General features: G+C 45.6%; 1 protein-coding gene across 1 annotated transcript in view; it reads right to left on the bottom strand.

Moving 5' to 3' along the window:
* Mras (muscle RAS oncogene homolog) overlaps window positions 1-20,962 on the bottom strand; it is a 57,187-nt gene that overhangs the window by 13,571 nt on the left and 22,654 nt on the right. The window contains exon 2 of the mRNA XM_052187558.1: window positions 17,997-18,206. Within this exon, the coding sequence (XP_052043518.1) occupies window positions 17,997-18,189 (193 nt within the window). The 5' untranslated portion in view covers window positions 18,190-18,206. The remainder of the gene's footprint in view (window positions 1-17,996; window positions 18,207-20,962) is intronic.

Raw genomic sequence — 20,962 nt, 5'->3', positions numbered from 1 at the left:
CAACTGTAGGTAAAACTGAAGACACAGTTGCCTGGGAGGACATGCAGCCAGGAGGAGGTGACAGCGTCTGCTTTGACTCACACACTGAGACAGAGACACCTGAGACAGAGACACCTGAGACAGAGACACCTGAGGCAGAGACACCTGAGGCAGAGACACCTGAGGCAGACCCCTTTTCATGTCCTTCCTAGGGGAGGCAGAAGGTCCCCAGCTTATGTTCTGCTCCTCTGCCTGCCTTCTCCCCTTGGCTCATGAGGTGGGAGGCGTCTGGAGAAGTAAGGAGAAGCCTTACTCACTGTGGGGGAAGAGGTGTTTTGCCAGGCTGCGGTGGTGCAGGCAGCACTGGGAGGCAGAGTCTCCAGATGGAAAACACCAGTGCAGCGGGATCGTGTGCGAAGATCTAATCCCACACGCTAGCGCTGCACAAGTCTCAGGTGGGCGGACAGCCAGCATGGAAGGGTGACAGCCTGGGCCTTTGATGTATCTGTTAAGATCGCCTCCTCCTTTCCTTCCTTTTCCTTTCTCTCTTCCTTCTCTGCTCTTTGTTTATCTAGATATGGGTCTGTCCTCCTCCAGACTAACATCCAAACATGTGCCGACGCTATGACCTCCAATTTGGAAGCCTATTCCCGCCCCCCCCTCTGGTTGTCCCAGATACCCTTTGGCTCAGAGGCAGACCTGTGAGGAGGTCTCCCTCACAGGAAACCCCAGCTTCTGACTGGCATCTCTGGAGTCTTCTTCCAACCTGTGCCCTCAGTTCTTCAGACCTGAGCTTTGTAACCTGGCTCAGCTCCACACTGCATAGTGCGTGGCGGAGATCAGAGCCCGGCATTGTTCTCTTGGGTCTTCCCTCAGATGCAGCTCTAAGGCGGGCTCAAGGAGGAGTGCAGAAACACAAGGCACACACACCCCAGGACTCATGACCTTGGGGAAATGGCCCTTTTAGGTTTAAGGAAAAGCATTAAGAGTTGACGTTTCAGCTTCAGTGACGTTGAGCATCAGTGACCTCACTGATGAGGGGGACACAAGGGTTCCAGAATGAAGACAGTGATTTCAAGGGTGAGAACGAGAGAGAGCCAGCCCTGCCACTCCTTTGCTCTAAGTGGTGTGTGTGTGTGTGTGTGTGTGTGTACATACACAGGTGAGACCCTTCCTTGAGGCAGTCAGGAGAGCTGGCCCTGGGGTCATCAGAACAGGTGAGCTGGGCCTGTCTCTTGTGACTGCAGTACTTGGGAGAAGCGACCCTGTGCCTGGCCTGGGGAACACAGTAGAACTGGCCCTAATGGCGAAGGCCCAGGTGAGCCAGCCTGAGGGCATGAGGAGAGATGACCCTGCTTCCTGCTGATGGCAGCATCGGGTGACTAAGACTTGACCTGGTGGTGCAGATAAGGGCGAGTGGGCAGGCTGACCAGGTCATCTACCACCGAGGCCCAGATCTAGGGCTCTGAGTTGGCCCACCCCAAAATCTATATCATCTGTGAATGGTTGGGACTCATGAAAGGCCAGTCCTGCTGACTCAAAGCTGCAGGATCTCCATGACACAGGGCAACAACAGGATAACCTGGAGGAGGCACGATGACAATCCAATATTGATGATGTCATAGAAGCCAGAGACCTCACTCGAACCAGACCAATGACTCATTGCAAGTGAAGATGTGTAAACAGAGGGATGTTCTGTGGGACACACTGTGACACACTACAGGTGATGACACACTACAATGAGATGTTTTCTGTGCTGTGTGTGTGTGTGTGTGTTATTGGGGGGGGGCGTGAAAAGGCAAAGGGTGGATATGAGGGGACAGGGAAATGAATGGGACTGGGGTGCATGGTGTAGAACTCACAAAGAAGCAATAAAAAGTTATACACACACACACACACACACACTCTTTCTGTAATTCCCAAGGCCTACTCTCTGGGTCAAGTATGTAATAGGGCAAGGTTGGGTTCCCCAAAGCATGGCTGGGTGCACCAACCACTCACTGTCCCCGGAAGAGGAGCTGCATTTTCTTTTTTTCAGCTGCAAAACACTGCCAGGCTGTGAAAGCCAGGCCATCTTGGGCTGCCTCCAGGGAAGGAGCCACAGTTCTACAGAGCCTCCAGCTGGCTTCCTGACCTTGAGGGAGGATTCCCTCAGGCAATGACACCAGCTTTCTCAACTCAACGGCCAAAGGTAGTGTTCCACAGCTAATAGCCCCAGGGATGCCTGTTCTTGATGCCATACTCTCCTAGCTGTGGGCTGTGGAGTGAGGAGACTATAGGGTAGGTACGTCCAAGGCCCAAATGCCCTGGGTTGGTGTGCAAATTGTAGGCGTGAGTGCCCATTCTAGAAAGATATCCATGACTTTGTGGAGCTCTTAGAGGAGCCAGGGACACCCATCCTCTGATGCTGCTCTCAGGGATGGAAATGTTATGGTTTGAATATAAAATCTGCTGAAGGCTCAGCTCCCAGCTGGTGGCTCTATTTTGGAAGGTGGCGAAAAGTTTAGGCGGTAGGGCCTAGGTAGAGAAAGTAGGTCGTTGGGAACAGGCCCTTGAGGGACTCTTGCCTCTGGTCTCTTTCTCCCTGCCCCCCCCCTCCCTCTCTCTCTCCTTCCTCACAAACAGCTTTCTACTCTACATATTCCTGCCACTGTGATATTCTGCCTTGCCGCAGGCCCAAAGTGACAGAGCTGCAGACTGTCTACCAAAGGCTCTGCAATGGGAGTGGAAATGAACCTTTCTTCCTTTCAAACTGTTCTTTCAGATATCTGTCAGTGATGGAGAGAGTGACAGACACTGAGGAGAAGTTACAGAGGACAGCAAAGGCCTCAGTGACATAAGCAGAATTCTGGAGCATCATGGGAACCCAGCAGAGCCTGGAAGGGGCCTTGGTAGCTAAGAAGAATGGAGAGACACAACATTGGTCCACAACTCAGATTCCATTTCACAGCCACTCTGGGAGGCCAGCCAATCACAAGAGAAGAAACTGAGCCCGTCTGAGCCCAGTAAGCTTCAGGATGGTGGGCCAATGAGCCACGGAGTGGGTTCCGAACTCACCCTGGCATCTAGCTCCTTTTGCCTACTTGCCTATAAGCAAGAAGCTCACAGAACATGTCCAAATCCTGATAGCAGGCAGGTAGCAAAGGAAGGGTAAAGACAGCTGCCTTGGCTGTGGAGAGCTTACGGCTGTTCCTCCAACACCCACTCCCAAATGACTCCATCACATTCTCCCCAGACTCTATACCTGTGGGCAGACATGGCTGAGCCTGAAGGTTCCCTTTTCATGGTATCCTGAGCTCCTCAAGGTTCTCAACCCAGTTGCCACCAGCTAGGTTCCTATCCCGTCACCACTTTCTCTTTTTTTCTCACCTCCACTCTTATCTTAGAAACAAGAATAAATTTCACAGTTTTTCCCCCAGAACAGCTCGACGCGTCTGCAGGACCCTCATACATTGTGGGTGGGATGCAGTACCAAACACGTGGCCCCTAGCAGTTCACCCAGGAGACCTGGAAACGTTAAGTCCACAGAGGAACAAAGCAGCTGACGGTCTCAGCAACACTCTCCACCCAAGAGCCAAGCGTCATCCAAGAGTCATCCAAGGGAAGACAACCCCAGGAACCAATGAAACTGTGAGGAAAGCATGTGTCTCTGTACACCAGAATGTCAGTCACACAAGAGGAGAAGAAGAAGGAGGAGGAGGAGGAGGAGGAGGAGGAGGAGGAGGAGGAGGAGGAGGAGGAGGAGGAGGAGGAGAAGAAGAAGAAGAAGAAGAAGAAGAAGAAGAAGAAGAAGAAGAAGAAGAAGAAGAAGAAGAAGAAGAAGAAGAAGAAGAAGAATCATCATCTAAAGGTCTACAGCAACTCAACCTTCCAAGCACCGAAGCTATTCAGAAGGCTCATGCCATACGATTCCATGCATACAAGATGTAAGAGCAGGTAACTACGCAAGGGCAGAGAGTAGAGTTTGGGGCCCAGGGGAGGGAGGATGAGGAGTAGCTGCTCAAGTATGAATGTTTCGGAGGATATGAAAACATTCAGGAATTAATGGCTGTAATTTTAGTGATTATTAATTTGTGAATCGGTTGGTGATTTATAAGTGCACAACTTTGACAGGTGTGGTGGTTTGAGTAGGTATGGTCCCCATGGACTCATCTGTTTGAATGGCTGACATAGGGCCGTGGCAGTTTTAGGAGGTGTGTCATGGTGGAGGCAGGCTTTGAGGTCTCCTTTGCTCAAGCTATGCCCAGTGTGGTCCACAATCTCCTTCTGCTGTCTGCAAATCAAGATGTAGAACTCTCGGCTCCTCAAGCAACACGTTTGCCTGTATGCTGCCAAACTTCCAACCCTTGAAACTAAACCTCTGAAACTGTAAGCCTGCCCAATTAAGGTTTTCCTTGGTAAGAGTTACCACAGTCTTGGTGTCTTTCCACAGCAATGAAACCCTAATTAAGGCAATAAGCACACTAAAAACTGCAATTATGCATGTGGACTACATGCTTTTCTTTCTTCCTTCCTTTCTTTGTTCTATTATTATTATTATTATCATTATTATTATTATTATTATTATTATTATTATTATTATTATGTTTTTCATAGTCCTGGCTGTCCGAGAACTCACTCTGTAGACAGGCTGGGCTCAGGCTCACAGAGATCCGCCTGCCTCCTGAGTGTTGGAATTAAGATGTATGCCCGCACCACCCGGCTGTGGATTATACCTTAATGAAAAATTATATGATTAAAAAAAATCAGCCTCCTCCTCTCTGAAACCCATGCTCCACCCCTCGTCTCCTGGTGGTGGATACCTGTCTACACTTCTAAGTCTATCGCTTTCTCTAGAAACACCTTGATTCTGCACTTTATAGGAAAGGCAGTCCATACTCAGTAAGTCCAGAATTAGTTCCAAGATTCCCAATTCCACTCCATAACTTTTCTCTCTTTTCCCATTCCATGCCCACTTTCCATCCACAAACCCTGAGGTTCCTCCTAAAACTCTGTCTGGAAGCTGCTTCTTCTCGTTCCTTCCCCCACAGCCCCAGGCTACCACCTCACTGTACCCCAGCTTTAGTCCTCTACACAGAGCCAAGCCTGAAACCAGTCAGATGCCTCCCCTGCTCAAAACAACAGTCAGTTCCACCTCAAATCACCCGTTGGTCTCCTTTTTACTAGCTGTGCAGAGCACCTGTGTTTACTGCAAGGTGAGTTTCATCTTACCTGTTAGCTCTCCTCAAGTCCTACCCGACCAACCAAGCAGAGCTGTCAAGAACTAGCGGAACAATCTTTGCAAGGCCCTTAGCCTGGCTGGTAGCCAGCAAAGTCTTCAGCATGCTAGCACAGCTCCGAGAACCAAACACCAGCAAGAAAGGATTTAGGAGCTCTCCCAAGTGAGGAGAGCTCTCTACCTGCAAAGGCTGCCCCAGGCCACTGGAAGCATTCCTGTGGGAATGACTCACACAGCCAGGAGAAAGGGTGACACAGACCTGTGAGGCTGGAGTCATCCCCTGAGGCCAGTGGCCATGTTACTCCCACAGGGAAAGAGGGAAATTCCCCCACAGCTTTAGGAAAGAGGACAAAGGGTAGAGGACAGGCTGACTCTACTTCGTTCTTGCTTGGAGGCACTTGATGTGGCCCCCGAGAAGGCGGGCCATGGGGTGATGGGCATAAATGGGTCGAAGCCCCAGCCCAGAAGAATCTCTCAATAAGCTTTCTAGTTCCTTCCTGCCCTTCCCATGTCCTCCTTTCTTCCTGCTCTCCAGAAAGAATGTGGATTCAAATGTTCAGGGGGAAGCCAGGTCCAGGCCCCCCAGAGAAGACAAGAGCACTTGTGTCTAGTTTTGGGCAGAAGCCAGGGTGGAAAGGTCCTGGCTTCCGAGGGTGCCAGAGGACGGCCAGGCTTTTGCTCTTCACAAAGAATGAGCCCTTGCTGAGGAGAAGAGGAACAGCAAGGCTAGGAGCCTGGGTCCGAGAGCTCCTGGGCAGGAAGGGTCTGGAGAATGGATCTTTGATGTTTTGTGGCAATGGATATCCCAGAGGCTGGCACGCAGAATGAGCCTGGGGCCAGATGGGGAGGGGAGGCCCAGAAACACTTGCTTCTCCTGTAAGAGGACAAAGGTGTGTGCCAGCAGCTGCTCAGCGTGCTTAGAACGTGCGCCAAAGGAGAAGTCAGTACGAGAACATGCTTGGTGGGGTCAGGGGGCTGAGGCTTGGCTCGGCCATTAGCCAGGTGTGGCTCCGGGCGAGTCACTTCTCCATCTGCACTGACTTCAAGCAAGAGGCTGATCTGATGAGCTCAGCAGCCTTCAGGCTCTGGCCCAACAGAATCAAAAGGGACACAACGCAGCTAAGACAAGGGATTGAACAGAGGAACCCAAAGAGAATTGCAGGCCACATTCATAGCTGGTCTTTTCATAGCAGTCACAAGAGGGGAGGGAGCAAGTGTCCATCATTAGAGGGCATGACATGGAGAGTGATACACAATGCAGTGAGGTATTATCCAGCTTGAAAAAGGGAGGGAAAGGGGCTGGAGAGATGGCTCAGCGGTTAAGAGCACTGACTGATCTTCCAGAGGTCCTGAGTTCAAATCTCAGCAACCACATGGTTATAACAACCATCTGTTATAAGATCTGATGCCCTCTTCTGGTGTGTCTCAAGACAGCTACAGTATAACTCACTGATATGTAGAATAAATAATTTAAAAAAAAAAAAGGGAAAAAAGTCAATGCTAAGTAGAAGTCAGCCATGACACTACAAGCATACAAGCGCACTGGTGTGTATGAGGCTTGCAGGGCTCCCAAGACAGGAAGTAGGCTGATGAATGCCATGATTGGGTGAAACAGGAAGAAGTCCGTGTGTAGATAGGTGAGCGGTGTCAGTGCGGGGAGGGCGAAAATGTTCTGGAAATGGGTGGAGACACAGAGCAAGGATGATGTACTCAACAACACATCCCTGTGCATTTTAACCTACTTCCAATAGTGGATTTTACGAAACATATATATACATACATATATATATGTGTGTGTGTGTGTGTGTGTGTATAAATATGTGTATATGTGTATATATATATATATATATATGTATACACACACACACACACCTCACAATAGAAAACCTCAAACAGAGAAGAAGGTTTATGGGACATATGGGGAGGGGAGGATCTGGGAAAGGGGAAATCATTTGGAATGCAAACAAAGAATATAGAAAATAAAAATATTAAAAAAAAAAGAATGTGGTTGCTGTCGGGCGGTGGTGGCTCATGCCTTTAGTTCCAGCACCTGGGAGGCAGAGACAGGTAGATTTCTGAGTTTGAGGCCAGCCTGGTCTACAGAGTGAGTTCCAGGACAGCCAGGGTTACACAGAGAAACCCTGTCTCAAAAAAAAAAAAAAAGAAAGAAAAGAAAAGAAAAGAAAAAGAAAAAGAAAAAGAAAAAGAAAAAGAAAAAGAAAAAGAAAAAGAAAAAGAAAAAGAAAAAGAAAACCTCAAACACACAACTCCAAGACTCAGCTTGAGGTTCAGAGCTTCCTGATTCGGAACTGGAATGAGGTGAGCCTTGTACAGAGGACAAGGATAAGGAGGGTAAGGAGGGTCCGAGGACCAGGAGAGAATCCAGACAGCCAGGAGGAAGCACTGAAGAGGACCCACAATCAATGGGTGGACAGACAAGATAGAGATGTCCACAGCTCCGACCATGGGCTGTGAGATGAGAGCCTTATGGGAAAGAATTCAAAGGCAGCTTGATCCAAGGCCCAGGGGCTGCACAGAGAGGGATGAAATGGCCTTCTGCCTCCATCCTCCGGGTTCTGGGAGGGCATCGCTACTGTAGCTCCTTGAAATAAAACAAGAAATGGGTTTGTAACATGGCAAGAACCCTGGGAGCCTCCTGGGAGTGGAACCTAAGTAGCATCCTTCTGAATGTGTCTGCACACATGACCACAGCCATGGGGAGGAGAGCTCAGGAAGGCCAGCCACCAGCCCTCTCCCAGGAGTTCACCTCCCACTCCCTAGAGCCACCAGAACTGGCTGTCACATGGGAGAAGATTCTCATGCCCAGTTATGGAGTGTGTGGCGGTCTCTGGGTATTTGAGCCGGTGCTAACTGTCAGAAACTCAATGTATTGGTCAGTTTCATCAAACTGACCAAAAACCTGAGAAAACCAGCTCAGGGGAGGAATGATTTGCTCAGAGATTTTTAGTTCACTGTCCTTGGCTTCTTTTGATCATGGGACCGTGTTGAGGCCAAGCATCATGGTGGCAAGGATATGTGGACAGCAGAGCTGCTTGTCTCATGGTGGACAGGGAGCGAAGAGTAAAAGAGGGACTAGAGACTGGGTAGAACTTCCAAAGGCACACCCAGGGACCTGCTTCCTCTAAGTGGCTCCCATCTCCAAAAATATTGCCACTGTCTAGTGACCAAGCACTCAACACAGGAGCCTGTGGGAGACATTCTGTATACAAAGGATAACATTCGACTTTATTTTCATCTGCAACAGCGGATACTGTGACAGCATATGTAAGAGGTAAAGAGTGCATTCATGGGTTGTCCAGCAGTAATGGCTCATGACGTCATCACTACCACGATGACTCAACCCCATGACATCATCACTATCATTATGACCCCACCCCATGACATCATCACTATCATGATGACTCTGCCCCCATCCCCACCTCACTGCCATCATTGCTCAGCTCATGCCACAATGCTTTTGCCCTTAGTCTGGGACAAGAAAAAGCAAAATGGTGGGATACAGGGTGACTGAAGGCATCTACCCCCAGGTTTAGCACATCCCCAGATGGTACCCAGGAGGGAAGCAGGACCCCAGAGCACTGGTCACTCAAAAAGAGCATTGGCCCTCCAAGGTTTGCAAACCTCCCTGAAAGATTCTGGTCCCAGAAAGGGTCAGTGTTATGTTCAGGCCTAAATATAACAGGCCTTTGATTATTCTCTAATTAATTATTATTGGGGTTTGGCCTGTTGCTATGTATTGCAATGCTAAATACTGTCCCTGGTTATCTCAGGGAGGAGAGAATCAACATGTAAACCAAGCAATGCTACCTAACCTTGCTCCTTAATCTAAAACTATTGGTTGATTAAAGATGCCGACAGCCTATAGCTGGGCAGAGAGAGGTAGGTGGGGTTTCGGTTCCCAGGCTTGGGGTCTGAGGAGAGACCAGCAGAGGAGAAGGAGGTAGGGAGAGGAAAAGATGCCATGGGGGTAAGGATCTTGAAAACATGGCCATGAGGGCTGGCCAATTGGGAGTTAAAAGCTGCCCAGATCGAACATGGCAAGTTTTAACTTGGGGTTATTGATAGGGACGTAGATTTTAAAAGCTTAGAGGGTAGATATCTGCCCAGCTCTAGTATACTATAGGGTTATAATAAATATAAACGTTTAATGCCTTTTATCTGAGAACTGAATGATGGAGGAGGGTAAAAACCCCCAATTAAGATGTATTATTATTACAACATTCTCTCTATAGGGGGCATCCTTTTAAAAGCCACTCAGCTAAAATGTCTTAAGCCTTGTTAAATTTATGCTGTAGAATGTGCTAGTCTGGGCATCTAGTATCTATTCTTAAGGAAGGCCTAGGTGGGCAGTGCCACAGGCTAAGTGTGCTGGCTAGTTTTAAGTCAACATGACATAAACTAGAGTCATCAGAGAGGAGGGGGCCTCAAACTGAGAAACTACCTCCACAAGACTTGGCTCTAGGTACGCCGGGAGAGCATTTTCTAAACCAGTGATTGATGGAGGAGCACCAAGCCCATTGTGGGAGGAGCCGCCACCCCTGGGCTGGTGGTCCTGGGTTCTGCAAGAAAGCAGGCTGAGGGGGCCACGAGGATCAAGTCAGTCAGCATCATCCCTCCGTGGCTTCTGCATCAGCTCTTACCCCCAGGTTCCGGCACCAACGGACTCTTCCTGTCCTGATTTCCTTCAAGGGTGGACTGTGAGGTGGAAATGTAAGCCAAACAAACCTTTCCTCCCCAGCCTGCTTTGGTTCTGGTGTTTTACCGCGTAAAAACCCGATCCTACTAAAACACATAGAAAACCTAAGACACTAAGTCAGGTCTGGTCTCACTGATCTGAGCTTCTAACGTGATCTTATGACCATGCTTCCCCTGTCTCTGCAGCTAGGAAATGTTATCACAACATCTAAAAGGCACTCTGGAAAATGCTGCTTCCTCCCTGAGAAGCAAATGTTCAAAGTTCCTTAGAAAAACATTAAAGAAGCTTACATGGCAATAAAAAAGATGTTAACTGAGCCACAACTTGGACCAGGAGGTGCTCCCTCTATGTATCATGCGATATTTCTCTGAATGTTTTTTTGTGGAACATGGCCCAAAATGAACCAAAAAAGCTTCGTTTGGGGAATCCTAACAATATACTCTACTAATGTGTTCCTAATAAACACTGTACAGTAAAGGGCTTTATAAGACCTGCGGTGAAGAAACTTAATTCCATGCATTTAACGCAGTCTGTCCTAAAGTGTGGTATATATCCGATAGATGGTGCCTGCAATTATTGTAGACAGTGCGAGCGGGGTGGGATGGCACACGCCTTTCTTCCAGTACTCTGGAAATGACGGTAAGCAGGTCTCCGTGAGTTCAAGATCATCCTGGCCTACAAGGAGAATTCTAGGCTAGCCAAAGCTACATAGTGAGACCTCATATAGTAAGGAGGAGGAGGAGGAGCAGGGAAAGAGGGAGGAGGAGGGGGAGGGGGAAGAGGAGGAGAAGAAGGAAGAAAAGAAGAAAAAAGGACGGAAGCAACAACAAAGAATGTGTATAAGTGTAAATTTTTTAATAGTTACATGTATTCCTTACTAAGAATTAGGAAAACAAAGATAGTAATATAGCTAATCCATTGAGCCTGTTACTGCATATGCATTGTTCAGTATTTGATAATTCATCTACTTATTAAAAAATATTTACTGGGCTGGAGAGACAGCTCAGTGATTAAGAGCACTAACTACTCTTCCAAAGGTCCTGAGTTCAAATCTCAGCAACCACATGGTGGCTCACAACCATCTGTAATGAGATCTGACACCCTCTTCTGGTGTATCTGAAGACAGATACAGTGTACTTACATATAATAAACAAATCTTTAAAAAAAAAAGTATGTACTGACAGAAATAACAGGGGTAGGTAAATACTAGTGTAGTTGCCTTGGTCATGGAAAACCTTACAGATAAAGTGACATTCAATAGGCTGGTAAGGCGCTCGTCTTTCATGCCAGAAGGCCTGGCGTGTGCAGACTATTCTAGAACTCGGGAGGTAGAGGCAGGAGGATCAGAAACTCAAGTTCAAGTTCAGCTGAACAGTGAGTTCAAAACCAGCATGCCACACCTGGGACCTGCCTTAAACAACAACAACAACAACAAAAACAACAACAACAACAACAAAGATGGAATCTTAATGAATTACATTCTTCTACAGGAAGAACATGCTAGAAGAGAGAAGATCACACACAATGTTTTGAGTAGGGACCTATCTGACTACCCTGTCACCCAGTGAAACTGATCAAAATCCCAGGCTGCAGACAAGGCCCAAAATGCTTTCTGTGAGATGCTTCCCATACCAGAGCATACACCCCTTCAGCGCAGGGTGGTCATGCTGAGAAACAGAGTGCCCAGTTCAAGGTCCTCACAGGTTCAAGGTGCAGCGCAGGGAGCTCGACGTCAGGAATGATGAATGCCACTCTAACATGACGAGAGCGCCAGCTGGTGAGAGGGTAAATCAGTCCTAAATGCCCATGCATTTAACAACAGAGGGTTTAAAAAAATGCACCAGGAAAAAACCCTAGTAGAAACCAAGGAAATTTACAATTACAGCCTGACATGCAGCACCCACCTCTTAATAACTGACAGAATAAGAATTCAGAAAACCAGTGAAGATACAGGAGACCTGAACAAGATTATCTATTGGTGTGAAGTGTGAAACACTCGTAGAGCAACCTATCCAGTCACAGCAGACTCTGGGAACATCTATGAAGACAGCCTATCTTCTTGGCACAGAGACAAGCCTCAATAAAGACTGCAAATGATGGACTGTATGTTCCCTGACGCACTGGAATTAAAGATCAGGAACACAGAGTTTTGGAAAATTCCCAAATACTTGAAAACTAAATAAGATACTTCTAAATGACCTAGGATTCAGAGAAGAAATCTAAAGAGAAACTAGAATTTGAACTGACTAGAAATGAAAACACAAGCCAGGCAGAGTGGCACATACTTTAAACCCACCCAGCACTGGGGTAGCAAAGGCAGGAAATGAATTGTGAATTGAAGGCCAGTCTGGTTTAATGGACACTTCTAGGGTAGCCAGAGTTATATAGTGAGACCCTATCTCAGGGACTGGGGGAGGCAGTGAGGAAGGAAGGAAGGAAGGAAGGAAGGAAGGAAGGAAGGAAGGAAAACATATTACCATTTGTAGAATACAGCTAAAGAGTAATTCAGAGAATTTTATAGTGCCAAATGAATATCCCAAGAAAAAAATAAAATGACTCAAATCAACAATATCTGATTGCATTTCTGGCAATTAGAACAAAGTGAGGCACAGTGCTGTGTCCCTACAGCCTCAGGTACTTGGGATACTGATGGAGAAGGATCACTGAGCCCAGGAGGAGACTAGCCTGGGTAGAACAGCAAGACATTCCTCTTCAAGGACATAAGAACAAGAGAAACTTAAATCCAAAGTAAGGACAGAAGCAGAAAGAACGGTTATGAGCGAAAATCTATGGAGCCAAATGAGAGAAATACAGGTGCTGATGCTAGCTCTAAAAAAATCAATACATAGAAAACCCAACCGTTGCCTGATCAGGAAGAGGAAGGAGAAAAAGATAAAAGTTACCAGTATCAAGAATGAGAGATGACATCACTGTAGAATCCACGAGTATTATAAAGATAATAAACAAATACTATCAAAAGCCATATGCCAAGGTGTCATTGAGTATTGTTCAGCCTCCATGTGCATGTGGGCTTTCTGTTGTTTTTGTTGCTATTGAAGACCACTTTTACTCCATAGTGATCTGATAGGAGGCATGGGATTAGTTCGATCTTCTTATATTTGTTGAGGTCTGTCTTGTGACCAATTATATGGTCGATTTTGGAGAAGGTACCATGGGGTGCTGAGAAAAAGGTATATTCTTTTGCTTTAGGGTGAAATGTTCTATAAATATCAGTCAAATCCTTGGGGTGACTCTTACCAAACATGTGAAAGATCTGTATGACAAGAACTTCAAGACTTTGAAGAAGGAAATGGAAGAAGACCTCAAAAAATGGAAAAACCTCCCATGCTCATGGATCGGCAGGATTAATATAGTTAAAATGGCCATTTTGCCAAAAGCAATCTACAGATTCAACGCAATACCCATCAAAATCCCAACTCAATTCTTCATAGAGTTAGAAAGAGCAATTATCAAATTCATCTGGAATAACAAAAAACCCAGGATAGCTAAAACTATTCTCAACAACAAAAGAAATTCTGGGGTAATCAGTATCCCTGACCTCAAGTAATACTGTAGAGCAATAGTGTTAAAAACTGCATGGTATTGGTACAGTGACAGGCAGGAGGATCAATGGAACAGGATTGAAGATCCAGAAATGAACCCACACGCCTATGGCTACTTGATCCTTGACAAAGGGGCTAAAAACATCCAATGGAAAAAAGATAGCCTTTTCAACAAATGGTGCTGGTTCAACTGGAGGTCAGCATGCAGAAGAATGCGAATTGATCCATCCTTGTCTCCTTGTACTAAGCTCAACTCCAAATGGATCAAGGACCTCCACATAAAGCCAGACACTCTGAAGCTAATAGAAAAGAAACTGGGGAAGACCCTTGAGGACATCGGTACAGGGGGGAATGTTTCTGAACAGATCACCAATAGCGTATGCTCTAAGATCAAGAATTGACAAATGGGACCTCATAAAATTACAAAGTTTCTGTAAGGCAAAGGACACCATCAAAAGAACAAATCAGCAACCAACAAATTGGGAAAAGATCTTCACCAACCCTACATCAGATAGAGGGCTAGTATCCAATATATATAAAGAACTCAAGAAGTTAGACCCCAGAAAACCAAATAACCCTATTAAAAATGGGGTACAGAGTTAAACAAAGAATTTTCACTTGAAGAACTTCAGATGGCAGAGAAGCACCTTAAAAAATGCTCAACTTCATTAGTCATTAGGGAAATGCAAATCAAAACAACCCTGAGATTTCACCTTACACCAGTCAGAATGGCTAAGATTAAAAATTCAGGAGACAGCAGGTGTTGGCGAGGATGTGGAGAAAGAGGAACACTCCTCCACTGCTGGTGGGGTTGCAAATTGGTACAACCACTCTGGAAATCAGTCTGGCGGTTCCTCAGAAAACTGGGCACCTCACTTCCAGAAGATCCTGCTATACCACTCCTGGGCATATACCCAGAGGATTCCCCAGCATGTAATAAGGTTACATGCTCCACTATGTTCATAGCAGCCCTATTTATAATAGCCAGAAGCTGGAAAGAACCCAGGTATCCCTCAACAGAAGAATGGATGCAAAAAAAATGTGGTATATATACACAATGGAGTACTATTCAGCCATTAGAAACAATGAATTCATGAAATTCTTAGACAAATGGATGGAGCTGGAGAACATCATACTAAGTGAGGTAACCCAGTCTCAAAAGATCAATCATGGTATGCACTCACTAATAAGTGGATATTAACCTAGAAACCTGGAATACCCAAAACATAATCCACACATCAAATGAGGTACAAGAAGAACAGAGGAGTGGCCCCTTGTTCTGGAAAGACTCAGTGTAGCAGTATAGGGTAAAACCAGAACAGGGAAGTGAGAAGGGGTGGGTGGGAGAACAGGGGGAGCGAAGGGGGCTTATGGGACTTTCGGGGAGTGGGGGGGCCAGAAAAGGGGAAATCATTTGAAATGTAAATAAAAAATATATCGAATATAAAAAAAAGCTGTATGCCAATAAATTTGGAAACTCTGACAAACTGAGAAAATTAAAAAACAAAAAACAAAAAACACAGAAGGGCCGAAGAGATGGCTCAGTGGTGAAGAGCAGTGATTGCTCACTCTTCCAGAGGTCCAGAGTTCAATTCCCAGCAACCACATGGTGGCTCACAATCATCTGTAATGGGATCTTATGCCCTCTTCAGGTGTGTCTGAAGACAGCTACAGTGTACTCATATAAATAAAATAAAACACACACACACACACACACAAACTACAAAAATTCACTGAAGAATAAGAGGTGATTCAATGATCCTATGTCTATTAAACATATTTAATTTATAGAATTTATAGTTTAAAAGCTTCTCCATAAAGCTTGTAGTCTAGACAGTCTTGTTGGTGAATTCTACTGAACACATAAGAAAGAAATTAGAAGAAGTTTATTTAAACTCTCCTAAAGAAATTTAAAAAGAAAGGTCAGTTTCTAAACCAGTCTAGAAGGCCAGCATTACTTCCATACACAAGTTAGACAAATACATTATAATTTTAAAATATGGCCTAAAATTATTCAAGAACACAAGTAAAACATTTCAAATTCTTTCGAACTGAAGCAAATGGTATATCAAATTCATTGCAACCCCGTATCATTTATTTCAAGGATGAAAAATTACTTATACATTAAGGAAAGGGCCTGCAAGATGGTTCAGTGCATAAAGACACTTGCCACCAAGCCTTATACCATAAGTTAATTTCTCCAGGACCCACACGGTGGAAGGAGAGAATGGATTCCCCAAGTTGTACTTTGACCTCCATATACAAGCTGTAGCACATGCCCCAATTCTCCCCCCAACACATACACTAAATAAAAGTAATTAAAATAAAAAAGCATGGGGGGAAACAACATAATTTACCACATTGACAATTTTTTTACTAAAAAAAGCCATATGATTATATCAGGCATTTGACCACATCAGCATCCATTCCAGATTGAACCCCCTTTGCAAACTAGGGAAAGGAGCTTCCCTAACCTGATAGAGGGCGTGTCCACCAAATAAATCTATGGTTACTGTCCGACTCAGGCCAGAAGACTGACCACTCCCTTAGGATCAAGGCAAGGATGTCTGTTCTTATTAGGTCGGTCAGCATAGAATTGGAGGCTTAGTCACTTAAGTAAGGCAAGAAAAAGAAATTCAGATTGAAAAAGAAAAGATAAAACTGCCTCTACCACAGCTTGATCCTCTAGAGAAAAAGAATCCCACCATTAGCTATTAAAGTTAATAACCGAAGGTTGTGTGATTAATATAAAGAAAACAATTATATTGGAGGGAATCAGGAGGCACAGGGAATGCAGTGGGGGAGAGGGTCTGGATTAGAATAAATTACATATAATGACATACATGTTTAGAATGCCACAATGAAACACTTTCCTTCACAAGCTATCTTAACCTCATTTTAAAAATTAATTAGACATCACTTATATTTAATGTATTCTAGTAGCAAACAACCAAAGCTGAAATTAAAAACATTTACCATAATATCAATGCAGATGTAAGTATAACTCTGTCAAAATGTACATAAATGACCTGAGTATCTGAAAATATAAAACAATTGAGAGATCATGAGATAAATGGAGTCACAGAGCGTGTTCACACATTAAGAGGCTCAGCACTGTCAGCTATGACATCAGTTCTCAAGACTGAGGGCATGGCTCAGGGCCATGTCACTTGCATAGCTTGAGTTAAAGTCCCAGGCTTAGTACAAAAACTCCTTCAGGTTGTATACAAATTTAACACTACCCCAAACAAAATCAGAAATTTTAACTGTCTATAATTTATACATCCATTCTCACAGCTTTGCCTACTGAGTTTGTTACAATGTTTTAACTGTTAAGGCAATGGTTATTTATCTTAACTCAGACATCCAGACCAAAGACAGATTACATGGGGGAATTGGTTGTCACTAGAGAGACAAAGGCAACTGGGAGCTGGAGGGAAGGATCTCTTCAACAAGGAACTCTGGGAAATTTCTTCCACTCCCATGCTGCACGCAAAGTATACAGAATAGGCCAGAACCTAAATGAAAAACCCCAAACAATTAACCTCAAGGAGAAACCATGAGAAATACTGTTGTGACCTTGGGTTAAGCAAAGATTTCTTAGACAAAATACCAAGAGTACACTCTGTAAAAGAACGAATAAACTAGACGTCGTCAAAACACAAACGTCTAGTCTTTGAAAGAAACTGTCTTGAGAATGGAAAACAAGAAAGACACAGACGGAGCAAAAATGTTTGCAAACCACATTTATCTGAAAGAACCTTGTAAGTCAGCAGCTTTCCAAGTTCTCCCCCTAGAACAACAGCCTGGGCTTAATGGGCCTTTGTTTGGGAAAGAGACTTGGGCAATAGAAAATCATGACCAGGGGAATCTAGAGCAGTGGCCTCCAGCTCGGCAGTCCCTGCCGGGAGTGCTAAAAACAAGCCATCGCCCTCTGTCCTCCGCTTTTCAGAATGAGAAGGGCCTGGAAATTCACTCTTCTAGAAAGTTCTTTGATCACCACACTAATTTTGACCAGACTAGAAGACAATGCCAGATACAAGATCTCCCAACAAAGAGACACTTCCTAAATAAACTGGTTATTAAGAAAGGATTTTTCAGGCATTTTGAGCACCTCTTATTCTTGGGAGTTCTTTCTCAGCTTTCCTTAATAAATCTAAAGAATGGAAGAGAAAACTTCAGTTTCCCAACTTTTATTAGTTTGAAACATCTATACCTGTCATCAGCACTTCTGCTCAAGCAAGCAACACCTGACACAGCATTTCTGAGCTGTTGGGATTCCAGCCTGGCCTCCTGGTTCTGTGCACACTTTCATTGCCACTAAGTAAGGTCTTTAAGCACTCTATCAAGACACGATCTCTATCTAGATTTCTTTCCCTGCCCCAGGAAACTGCATATTGCCTCTTAGCAACCATCCTATAATAACAGGAAACCATGTTGCCCCACTAAAACCTATCAAATTTCCCTGATCTTCCCCCTGTAACCACCCACCCCAGGCAAGGCTGTCATCGGGTCTCACCATCCAAGATGGCCCACTGATTGTCAATCTCTGTATGCTTCAGGTAGGAGTCTTCAATGGTGGGGTCGTAGTCAGGCACAAAGATCTTCTGGAAGAACTGAATAGTGAGCGCACTCTTGCCCACACCGCCATCTCCCACCACTACTAGTTTATATGTGGGAAGGTTTTCACTGGGAACAGCGCTGGTTGCCATGTTTCCGGTAGTCAGACCTAGGAAAGAAGGACACATAGAATGAGAAAAAGATCGTTTCCTTTTGAACTAGGAGAAAATATTCATGGGCTTTCTTTTCTGAACTGGGAAGAATATTCATGGGTTTGGTTCTTCTAAAGGAACACAGACTCCCAGAAGTAGATCTGAAAATGAAACAAGGCAAAGGAGTGTGAGTTTCATCACGCATGGTCTTACCACCCAGAAACGATCTCTGTTCAAACGGCCCGTTCACCGTTCTTTACTGAACACTCCGGGCCTGATCTTATTCACACCATAGTACAGCCAAAAGCTGTGTCTAGGGAATTCCCTCACAACTAACCTCTGCCCCAGAATGATACAAGTAAGAGGGCTCTGGGCCGAGCAGATACAGAAGACACAAGGGTTCACCTCTCACTTCATCTCTTATCAACTAGACCATCTCTTATGGATTGGAATGCTGCTGAGAAAGCGCTGAGGTTGTTGAGCCCAGAGGACAAAGGGGCGCCTGTGCTCTGGGAGGCCCCTCCCAACTCAGATCTGCCTTCCTTCCCTCCATCACCTTGCACCTTCCAGAACCCTTGCTCTGCCTTGCCTAGTCACATGACTTAGAGTAGAACATACATACCTAGGCAGACTTTAGCAAAGTGATGACTGTTACGTATGATCTGCATTGTATGAGTTCCCATTCAGGGCTGTAGAGAAAAAGCAGGAACCAGGAAAGGAGGGACGAAAAGTGCACAAGACAGAAGAGTTAGGGGGAAAATCACACATTCGGATGCTTGCCGTGGAAACTAGGCCAAGGGTGTCTGCTGTCTGTGAAATAGCAGGGAATATATAATGTTTGGCCCTCACCAGTAATGGAACATGTTACTCTCTGTCTTTTATTGCTAATTTTTAACTCCTGATTTATAATTTAAAGGCCTGTATATTTTGTTAATTTGAAGTGGATTTTGACTCCTGGTTTATAAAGGGCTTATAATCATTTAAAAAAAAAAATCTCTTCCATTCACTTAAGCTGGGACAAAAGGAAGAAAGGCTCAGGTGTCATGGTGATGAATCTGGTTAAAGTGTGGTTCTCAGCCAGAGGCCGTTCTCTCCCATACCCCTGGATAGGACATCTGCAATGGCGGGATGCTTCTAGGTATCATTGGCTCCTAGTGGGAAGAGGTCAGAGATATCACTAAAGATTCTAGAAAGCGCAGGGTGGCCTTCCCCAAGAGGCCTCCAGCTAAGGCAGAGAGGAGAGAGCTGGAACTGTGGGAGGATGGTTCTGAAGAATGATGGGGCCTTCTAGAAAGCGCAGGGTGGCCTTCCCCAAGAGGCCTCCAGCTAAGGCAGAGAGGAGAGAGCTGGAACTGTGGGAGGATGGTTCTGAAGAATGATGGGGCCTTCACAGGTCAGGATGAACTGTGAAGAGGTGACAGAGAGGGGTGAACAGTGAGTGACCTTGGGAAATGGTGCCACAGAGTACCAGAGAGAGGGGCAGGCAGGGGTCATGGAAGGCACAGGCAGAAAACCAGGAAGGGATCCAGTCAGCTTCCAGCTGGGCCAGCAGCAGACTCACACACTGTGGGGGGAGGGGGAGATAAACTATTTGTAGGAGCCAGAGGTGGTAGCCGAATTCAAGGAAAGCATTTTCCAGATACAGCAGGGCACGTGCATACGTGAACTCATAGTATGTGATAGCATGCACAGGACCTGAGCAAGATCAAGCCAGGCAAAATCCCAGTGTGGAGACAGGGGTGAAGCGGGCGCCAAATGCCACCACTAGCTTAGGAACTATTAGTCTCGGTCTATCTGTCTGCCTCTCTCTCTCTCTCTCTCTCTCTCTCTCTCTCTCTCTCTCTCTAAAAAATTAATCCTTTATTTTTATGTACATTGGAATTTTGCCAGCATGTATGCATGTCTGTGTGAGGGCATCAGATCCACTGGAACTGGAGTTACAGTTGTGAGCTGTCCTGTGGTTGCTGGGAATTGAACCCTGGTCCTCTGGAAGAGCAGTCAGCACTCTTAACCTCTGAGCCACCGCTCCAGCCTGCTATTGACATCTGATAGCTGCTAGGAAGAGAGTCAGCTTTCTGTTTAGTTAACCACACTCCAGAGCAGGCTCCATGCGCAAGGGTAGCTGGGTAATACCAACTAGACTAGACAAAAAGAGAAGGGGGAGGAGAAAGAGGAAGAAGACAAACTCAAAGTTGGGTGGGTAGGGAGGCGAGGGTAGAAAGGGTTGATGTGGGAGGAGCAGGAGTGGGGGTGGCTATGATCAAAATACACTGCATGGGATTCTCAAAGAATTAATAACTACTTTTAAAAGAACAATTAGGAATGCTTACAGGGGCAAAAGCTGCCCACTGAAGACCCTGCCAGGGTAAAACAGGACCCCTGCTGGCTGGGTATTCCTAAGTACTGTAAAAAACAATTCTAACCACTGAGGGTTACCATGTGTGTATACACACACACACACACACACACACACACACCAGTGCTGCTCTGGGGAAGACAGAGGCTGCATGTAGCAGAGAAACCTACACTAGAGGAATAGCATAGCCCAGAGAACAAGGGCCTGGGGTTTCTGGCACAACCACATGGGCAGACAACTGTGTCTGCACCCCTGAACCCTAGTTTCCTTCTGTATCAGACTAGCAGGCTAGTTTGAGAGGTTTTTGTAATTATTTTCAGCTCTACGAGATCTTCAACTCTAGGCTGTGACAACAGACAGTCACAGCAATGTGGGTTTTGTGGTCATTGTTGATCTGCATGTGGCTAAAGGCCAGCA

The sequence above is a fragment of the Apodemus sylvaticus genome, chromosome 7 (assembly GCF_947179515.1).
Source record: "Apodemus sylvaticus chromosome 7, mApoSyl1.1, whole genome shotgun sequence".
Classification (NCBI taxonomy): Eukaryota; Metazoa; Chordata; class Mammalia; order Rodentia; family Muridae; genus Apodemus; species Apodemus sylvaticus.
Note: the sequence above shows the minus strand (reverse complement) of the source record. Positions and strands in the feature narration are given on the sequence as shown.